Source organism: Lactuca sativa, chromosome 5, assembly GCF_002870075.4.
Source record: "Lactuca sativa cultivar Salinas chromosome 5, Lsat_Salinas_v11, whole genome shotgun sequence".
Taxonomy (NCBI): Eukaryota; Viridiplantae; Streptophyta; class Magnoliopsida; order Asterales; family Asteraceae; genus Lactuca; species Lactuca sativa.
This window is the reverse complement of record NC_056627.2, coordinates 367,620,364-367,630,222: the sequence shown is the minus strand read 5'-3', so window position 1 is coordinate 367,630,222 and position 9,859 is coordinate 367,620,364. Positions and strand designations below refer to the sequence as shown.

General features: G+C 35.3%; 1 protein-coding gene across 1 annotated transcript; it reads left to right on the top strand.

The window, feature by feature from the left end:
* Positions 1 to 2,687: 2,687 nt before the first annotated feature.
* LOC111892179 (uncharacterized) lies at positions 2,688 to 6,462 on the top strand. Its single transcript, XM_023888256.2, has 5 exons — positions 2,688 to 3,035; positions 4,097 to 4,289; positions 4,403 to 4,793; positions 4,887 to 4,961; positions 5,751 to 6,462. The coding sequence occupies exons 1-5, from the start codon at positions 2,949 to 2,951 to the stop codon at positions 6,259 to 6,261; spliced, it is 1,257 nt and encodes a 418-aa protein (XP_023744024.1). The 5' UTR covers positions 2,688 to 2,948; the 3' UTR covers positions 6,262 to 6,462.
* Positions 6,463 to 9,859: the final 3,397 nt, after the last annotated feature.

Here is a 9,859-nt window from a genome sequence, read left to right as displayed (position 1 = left end):
ATGGCTTGACACGGGTAGTCAGCACCCCAGAATGGCTTGACACGGGTAGGACGGCACCCCAGAATGGCCGTACCAGGTAGTCAGGCACCCCAGAATAGCCTGGCAGTATGTATGTTACGTGTTTGTATGGTATGTGGTACGATGGGGGAACTCACTAAGCTTTGTGCTTACGGTTTTCAGTTTTGGTTTCAGGTACCTCCTCAGCTGGGGGAAAGGAGCCGGCGCGGTAGCAGCATACCACACACACACTCTCTGGTTTCCGCTTTTACGAGCTTCACTGGGATTTGTACTCTGATATTTTGATTGGGTGTATGAATTGGCTTTTAGACATGGTTCACTTTGTTTTATGGTTTGATCAAACAATGTTTTTAGTTATTAATATTTTCTAAAGTAATGTTTTAAAACAAAATTTTTGGTCGTGAAAATTGGGTCGTTACAATATGGATTTGGATCTGCCAGCATAATCACGATGTGGTCAGTTGCTGACAACGACGTTGTGGGTAGATCCATCGCATTGCTATTTGAGCCAGACCACAGTGTGGTCAAGGTGTTGCCACGACACAATGGTTTGTATGGTTGATTTTGACTATTGACCATTGACTTTGACCAGGTTGATTTTTGATCAACTGAGGTTTGACCTTTGATTAATGTTTAAGTGGTGTGTAGGACCAACCTATTTGTTTCTTGCGAGTTGTAGTATTATCTTCATTGACTTTAAGGTGACTATTCTTACTATACTATGTAGGACAGTTGGTGTCATGGTATACTAGACTGTCTTTGTGACTTTTGCATGAAAGATCATAGGGAGGACCATGACAGTTGTATGAAATATCATGGGGGAACCATGAAAATTGTATGAAACATTATGGGGGACCATAGCAGGAAAGATGTAATGGGGTTATAGCAATGAAAGTGACTATAAGACTATGAGTGAACCCACAACATTTATATGGGTTGATTTGAAATACACCCTTAGGCCGGGGCCCGTTGTTATGTGTTGTATGCGGTATCTTGAGGAACTCAATAAGCTTTGTGCTTACGATTTTCAGTTTAAATGTTTCAAGTACTTATTGTAGCAAGGGGAAGAGCCAGACTTGATTGCATTGCATCCACCAAAGATTTTCAAACTATTTGTTTTATGTTTTTACTATGGTGTTTTGAGATTACGTTTTATACTTTGATTATCTTTTGATGTACTGAAATGAATGAAAAAAAATTACTTTATAATTTGGAATGTTTCAATAATCAAGTTAAATGACAACCTTGAGAACTGGAACTGAAATCGTTTAAACTAATTGTTTACAATCTATTTAATTTCCTACATGCTTTTAAGTTATATTGTTCATTATATTCTTAAACAATCCCCACTTGACAATCGCATTAAATCATTTTTACTGTGTCCAAAGCCAACCAACCTCTCCACTTGATAAAAATAAAAATAGATCTAACAACCGGGCACTCAAAATCCCACCATTTACCAATACGACTCCAAATAACAGCAGTAGAATGACAATCAACAAAAACATGCTCAATACTTTCCGACACTGAAAGCCAGACACAAAAAAGATTCAATGTCAATACATTTGTCATGCAAGTTCACTGGTGTTGGAATCCATTTGAGAAAAATTCTCCAAAAAGGAATGTTCAATTCTTCAAATAATATAATAATATAATTAAACAATAATAACAATATTAGTAGTTACATGATTAAAGTCATAATATTAATTAGAAAATCTTTAAATGAACAATGGCATGACTTTTTAATAAAGTAATTAAAAAAGTGAACGAGTTTATTGGGTGATAAATCCTTTTATAATAGCTTAACAACCTTAGTCTCAGTTTTTTTTTTTTACTAAGCATGCATAATCTTAAGTTATATGGTGCGGTGTCATTAATGATCACATTCACTTTCCTACACCTCTTATGATTTACATGCCATTATATCATCACATCACTCATCATCCCCTTTTTTTATTATTTTTTTACCCAGGAAATAACCACACATCATCTCTCATCATTAATTATGCTTTAGGCTGTTATTCAATACAAGTGAAAGGAAAAAAATAAAACAAGAGGAAGGGGAAGAAATGTGACAAGATCTTGCAATAGGTTGGGGAAATAGGACGTGGTGTGATATTCATGCGGGGAGGCCACAATGCCACATCCCTCATCGCATATGTGTGGTGCATCCACATTGCCTAGCTTAATAGTAACATTATACAAATAACTTGAGTTGGTCCAATGTAAACACATTCAACCTTTATATATGAGTTTGTGAGTTCACATCATTCATCCCTTTTCTTGTCCTTTTTTTTTTCTTCCTCCGGATACTAACATAACACTCATAATCGACACACATAGCGATATGAGTTATCCCAATCAACACAAAGAAGCAACGTCATATTTGTTAACCGGAACTTTGGATGAAACCTATTAGTGGGCATAACTTGAAAGTTCACCCCTTTCTCAAGGGCAAAATTGCTATGAATGAATTTTTAAGGGTCAAACCAAAAAAACCTAAAAACTTGAGGGGGTTTTTATCGATAACCCTAGATATATATCGAGGACTAAATCTACAATTGACACATAGTCGGAGGAAAAAACATGCAACTTACCCAAGAAGAAATGCCGACTACCCATTTATAGTCGACAAAGATCAACTTGCACTATTTCTGTCTTGATTCGGATTCACGGTTGGATCCTCCAAAGGCCACAATAATTAAATTCAACAAATCTCCTCATTTATATCTAAAATCAATTGGATCACAAAACCCACAATTTTAATTTTTCATCTTTTTTTCCCTGCCAATCAAAACCCATGATCCTTAGAGAAAATCCTCGAACGTCAGTGTTAGCAGTATAGTACAAAAATGTAGGGATTTCTGACCCTCACACACGAGAAACAGGATTTGGGTTAAATTCCATAACTGATATCTTTTCTCGTGCTGATGTTTAAGCTGTATCTAATGGCCTCTAATGGGTATCTTCCTACCCTCGTGTTTCGTCCAGAACAAGGATTGAATAGAGTACCCAAGGTGATTCTCGTACTTTTTCGGTTTATTGATTTTGTTGGTTTTTAGGAATTTCAATTGGGGTTAACGTTTTGTTATGTACGCTGGCTTGATTTGATTAATCTAGAACTCCGTGTGCGATTTTTTTAGCTGTTTGTAGTTATTGATGTTTACGTGTAATTATGTATTCTGTGAAATTGTTGTGGGTTTGATGGATTAGGGTTGGATTGTTTTGGGGTTTATTGGAATAGAGTTTTCGAATAGTTCTTGTGGGGTTTGTAATTATGTGCTAGTGTGCGTGTGTGTATGTGTGTGTGCATATTCATTAAGGTTAGGAGAAAATACCTATTTGATACATAGGGTCATAGGGCAAGCAAAGCAAATAAAGCTTTAAGTGAGTTCTTATAAACTTTGAACTCGATTCCTTACACGTTTTGAGTTTATATTAGTACTCAAACTCGATAAAGTTCACCTTTGATCTCTAACTATTCTATAAAGGCCCCGTGCTCTAAGGCTATTGTTGTTGCATACATGCCTAAGATGCTGTTTTAACTTAATGGACTTAATTGGGACAAGACTTAATCCGATAAGCTATATATGGTTGTTTCTTTGTGACTTAATGCAGAAACAACCACTTAATACAAAAAGTCAAGGAAAAGAAACTTTCCCATCAAAATTTTATAGTATGCCATAATTTTCTCAAAATATCTTTTGAACATTATTTAATCACTTGTTCTCTCCGTATGTTTGCTTCATGTTATACACATATTTATTACCTGAATGAACTTAACATGCGTTATCGACATTAATTGCTATGGTTATCATTCATTACCATAATTTTTAGCTTTTCAGATTATTTTTATGCTGTGAAAATTGCATTATGTCGGTTTCATGAGCAATTTAGCTTTTTGAATCATCATATTTGTTGAAACAAAACTCCGTTCTTATAACAAGACAAAAGAAACACCACACATCTTAACACTGAGTGGTTTTGGTAAAGCTCTACAAATGTAAATGCAAAAAAGATCATTGTTTCAAATTTAAAATCCCATTTTGACCTTGTAAGTTTCATGTCTCTATTGCAGGACTCTCAGCGTCTGTTGCCTAATTATGAACTACGAGAAGACTTGATACGATCAAGTCCCCTGAATATGGGATCAAAACAAATTGGGGATCCATGGAAATCAACAACCGGGCTATTCAACAACACCAATAACAACAACCAGTTTGTCACAATTGACCCCACTTTTACAAAACCTGTGCTCATTGACATGCAAGGTTCACCCCTCACTATCTTTGTATTTTGAAAACTCACATTCAAACTCAAAGATTTGAAGTGATAATCTTAATATCTTATAATTTCATGGATGATGATGTTGTTTTGCGCACAGATTGTTGCCCAAACTCGGAGCTTTTCAGCTTTAAATTTGTGATGCCTGGATTACTTGAAGTAGAAAAAGATGGACATGGAGTAGATCTGTCATTGCTGTCCAACCTAACTGGGCTTCAAACTGATTACAAACCATATGTTCCCGATTTGGGTTATACGGATTCACGGCCTATATATCCAAATCCAGAATTTGATTCCCAGAAGCCATTGATGGACTTAGTTGGTGATCTTGTTCGACATTCTGAAATTACAATCCATGAAGATGGATTCGTGTCATTGACTGGGAATAAGAAAGAGATGAAGGACATACTTTCGATTCTTGCTGAGTTTTACTTGTCAAAGAACTTGAATAACTGGAGAAGACACTCAACTTTGGTACCACAGTTTGATAGGTACGTGTAGATGTGTATATAGATATAATAACGTATGAATACTCTTTGTTGTATTTATGTTTATGAAGATTGAAATTTTTGTGTTATAAACAGGTTGTGGTTTGATGAAACAAGCTATTATGGTTCTGCTTTGGAGATTGAAAACGTGATTGTTGCTCCACAAAAGAGGTATGTCTATTTATTTATTTATTTATTTTTGGTTTGAACTTTAACTATCCTGCTACTTTAACAGAATTAGGTGTTGTATTTTTTTTTTTACTTAATGGCACAATTAGGTAGTGTTTGATATGTAGTAATCAAATAGGGAATAGAATGGAGCATTACAAAGGAATGAAAAAAAATCTTGTTTGCTTGCCACAGGGAGTGGAATGGAATGTGATTCATTCTCCTGAGCTGATTTTCATTCCATGGGGAAGGGATGCTTTTTTTTTTTTCTCATTCGTTCATGGAATGGAATGATATATGATAATTATAAATCACTTGCATTTATATAATCTTCAATAACAATAATATTGTTATATTATTTCAAAACTTCAGTTAAATTGTTTTTTGTTATTTCCCAAAAGTCACAATTTTTATATATTATAATTCTATTTTAAGATTTAATTTTACATTTTTGTAAACAATTTTTATATATTATATAATCTTCAATAACAATATATAATCTATTAAGCGGTATATCTTATCTCATTAACTTTTTTTTTTCTTATTTACAGTTTAGTTTTATTTATTTATCTATACATTAAAGAACATGTTTGAGTCCCTCATTCAAATACTTTGTCCATTCCATTCCTTTCATCATACCAAACAGTCCCTTAATCCTCAAAGCTATATATGGGTGTTCCTTTTTAACTTAAAGCAGAAAGAACAACTTAATTATAGATAAAGTCAGGGAAACAAGGCTTTTTTACTTTTTACAAACTTGTACTCAATTTAATCTTATATAATGTGACACAGCCCAGAGAAGAGCAAACAGAAGGCATCACAGAAAAAGAAAAGCAACCGTAACAAGACAACAATCAGACAAAACACAAGCAACTACAGTGAAGCTTGTGAAAGCCTTTTATCAATCATTTTTGACAAAAACCGCAACAGTAGTAAAGCTGCAATTGCAATTCCCGCTTTAAAAAAATCGGGCCCCGACCTACCAAACCTTCTAACCCAATTCTCAGCCAGCATTGCGGGAACCGGAATCGCGGTTCTTTTTTCGGTCATCTGTAAAGTAGCGAGTGGGCGGGACCCGTTTTGTTCATCAAAATTGCTGAATACAGGTCTTGGGCTTGGGCTTGTGTGGCTCTCGTGGGCCGTGAACAGACTTAGGGATACGATTGTGATGATTAATAAGAATTCGAATAAGAAAAAGGGGTTGAAAGATGAGGAAATGATGAAACAATTGGATACAAGTGTGAAGGAAATTTACTTCAGAGCAGGAGCTTTGATGATGGTGATGGTGCTGAGGCTTGCTTGAATTGGAGGTATGGAAAATAGACAGTTGATGTGAAAATGTGTGTATTATGGTGTAAATGATGTGTGTGAAATAGGGAAGTCGATTTGATTTGTTATATGATATGATATGGAGTCGATATCAAGTTTTGCCTGAAATAACTACTCCTAATCTGGATACATTCTTGAAGGATCATGAAAATTGAAACAATAATTTTATCTTTTATTTTTACATTCTTATTACATAATTTGATAATCTAAAGGTGGGTTAAACCTTTGATTTTGAATAGGAAAACTCGAAATAGGTATAGCAAATTAGCGAATGAAGTTGGGGTAGAGCCAGAGGTATTGTATATTTGTATTCTCATGGCCACATTTGAAGGTGTTTAGCTATCTACTTGTTAAACTTTACAAGGCTGCAGGGAGTGGAACTCGGCAACCTTCGGCATCATCTAGTTGTACTCGGCAATCACCGCGCCGCCACCTTTGTTTCTGTTGCTCGGCATTGGAACTCGGCAATTGCTTACTGAGTTTAAACCTTCCCTTCAACCAATGAGCTATCGACTCTTTTTTTTAATACCTATAAATACAACCCTACATATCATTGCATACCACATCAAAACCTACTTCTCCATTCTCTTTAAAAATGTCATCTTCCTCTTCATCGTCGGGTTATTTTTGATGCAGTGTTAGAATCGGCCATAGAGGTCATTTAATGCGTTGAATAGAAATAGAAGAACTACGTCAACAAAATGACGAAATGCGAGGTGGAGAAAAAGAAGATACATACAAAGACATCGTGAAGCTGCTCATTAACGTCTCATGCAAGATTAATTTGATGAACACACGACTTTTCAAGGCTATTATTTTCATCGGCGATTCCGTATGCACAAACATTTGTTTCAACGTATAGTCAACGACGTCACAGAAGCATGTCCATATTTCCAACAACGTGCAAATGCTAGAGGTACATTATGTTTTATTCCCTTACAAAAATACACAACCGCACTTCGTCAACTAGCATATGCCACTTCTCCTAATGCACTAGATGAGAATCTTAAGATGTTCGGACGTACTGCACAACAAAACCTTTACAAATTTTGTAAATATATCATAAGATTGTATGGTCCATAATATTCGTGTAAACCTACTTGTAATGACGTTCGACAATTATACGCTCATCATACAAATATGCATGACTTTCCTAGAATGTTAGCAGGCCTAGATTGCCTTGAGTGGGATGAAGCAATTGCCGGAATGCATATTAGTGCCAATACACCTTCATGGTTATCCAACCCCAGAACACAAATGATAAATTTTGTTTTTCTTCCATATACTTCTATTTCTTTCCCCTCCCCTCCTTTTCCTCCCCCCTTCTTAAATTTTACACTCAAGAACAAGGTTAATTATTCGATTAGTAACCTCTACTTTCGGTGCTTCTCTTCATATAACACCAACCATACACAATATTTGTACACCTTAACGCATATACACATGATAAATATTTATAAAAATGTATGTAGCAAATCAACATACATAAATTGATAATACATCAGATACAAACAACAAATACCGTTTTAGTTTCAAACCAGCACCCACCATATATTAAAATATCACTTAAATGACACCGTCTTCCCATTAGCACCCATACTTGATGTGGCCCGCAACTTAAGCCTTGCACGGCCAATGAAAGTCGACACCTTGTCATTAAAACTATCGTTCCCATCCACTGTTTTGGAATCTCCAATATCAGAAGGAGCACTCATTTTCATCTTCATACGACCAATAAAACTATCAAACTTTGCCTCACCAAACGTCTTCTGATGATCACCCAACTCTTTACCACCATTACCATGTTTCTCCACATTCTTACCAGAAAAATGAACATTCTTAACAGATTTTACCTCTGGGGGAGGAACAAACTCGATCGGAATCTCTTTTCCTGAAAAGGGTTGATGAAGAGCCATCGGTTGAGTGAAAGAAACACGAGGTTTTGATGAGAATGAAGGGCGAAAGCGACCAAATGTAGCTTTACGAATCCTATCACATGAACCCCTTGATGGAGTTTGGCTTGATTGGTTTCTTGCCATGCATGTGTTGCAAATGAAGGTGAGGTGTATATGACCATTTAATAGAAGTATGGCACACGTTAAAGTGTAGAAACAGCAACCGAGTTCATCACTGTTTACAAGCTAAAAGCGATTAAAAAATGTCAAAAAAGGTTTGGCAAACGATTCTGATCACACTTCTAACATGTTGTATATTGAGTCTGGATCGTATGCGGTTCTCTCTTATGCGGACTTTCTCGTGTTAAAATGGAAAAGATGGTGAAAACAACTATTTCTTTCTCAAATTGCAGGTAGAATCAGATTCTTGATCACCCAATAGGTTAACGGGGCCTCAAAAACTAATGATTGTTTTGGAAACATCCAAAAACAGGAATCAGATTCTGGGATTGGCTTCAAAAGTCTAAATATGCAACAAAAGTTCTGGGATCTTATGTAAAATACTAAAATATGCTCTTGTCAAAGTTAAAACCTCGTAACAATTATTTTACTGGTGACTGGTGAGTCTTTTTTATCTACAAGATTTATGCAACGGGAGGCCTAACCTTGGGAAGTGTCCTTTTAATTTTTAAGAAACCGAATTTGTTTTTTGTCTTTCGTTTTTTCGTTAAAACATCAGATAGATACCCAGTAGTTTGGAGATTTTGTAACAATCATTTACGTGAAATTAATTATACAAAAAAAAAAAAGTAACTGGTTTTAAGATTCGTTATATATATAATGTCTTCTTTCTGTTTGCCTTCAGTCATTACATCTTCGAATGGGCAAACAAGGGCATTATAGTTTATGGATATGTTTTTTTCCTTAACATGGATGTTTAAGGTTTAGCCAAAGTAATTAAGCTGGTAAAACTGAAGCAATCGGCCGGAGTTGAAATTGAACTACATGATCAATCAGTTTAACAATTTATAGTAAATTAACACAATTGGTCCCTTTGGTTTTGGATGGTTTGCATGTTTGATCACTAATTTTTGTAACCATCCTAGAATTTTGTATTGTTTTGATTTTGGTCCCTGATCAACATGCATCATTCACTTTCTATTTCTTGCTCTATACCAATAGAAGAATAGAAAAACTTGCATCTGCCTAGTTCTGAAATTGCTCTCGACATTGAGTTCTGAAACCATCGACTTTTGGAAACCTGATTGTTTCAGAACCCTAATGACTTTCATATCACATGGCAATCCTCACTGCACAATTTGTGCACCATGGTGTGGTGTTACCGCAAGAGTGCGGTTCCAGATGGCATTAACTGCACCCTAAGGTGCTCCTATACCCTCCAGTGTTAGAAAAATGTTGCAACTTTTTAATAAAACAATTTAATGTGTTATATGTACCTGCTTACTAGTTTTCTGACTTTTTAACGGTTTTATATGTTTGACCCGTTTTTAGCTAATTTGTTTTAATCTTCGTATGTAAATATAAACCACAATGTAACTAATCAATGAAGTTTCATGAATCGATTTAAGTTTCGTTTTGAGCAATATACGCATTCTTTAATTTATGATCTTATACCAAAAAGTTGTAGGACATATCTCTCAATAACAATAAAAATTA

Excerpts from the sequence above, each read along its gene's own strand:
- LOC111892179 (XM_023888256.2), top strand. The coding sequence starts at position 2,949 with ATGTTTAAGCTGTATCTAATGGCCTCTAATGGGTATCTTCCTACCCTC. Across the intron at positions 3,036-4,096 it reads GATTGAATAGAGTACCCAAG|GACTCTCAGCGTCTGTTGCC; the intron begins GTGATTCTCGTA and ends TCTCTATTGCAG. Across the intron at positions 4,290-4,402 it reads TGTGCTCATTGACATGCAAG|ATTGTTGCCCAAACTCGGAG; the intron begins GTTCACCCCTCA and ends TTTTGCGCACAG.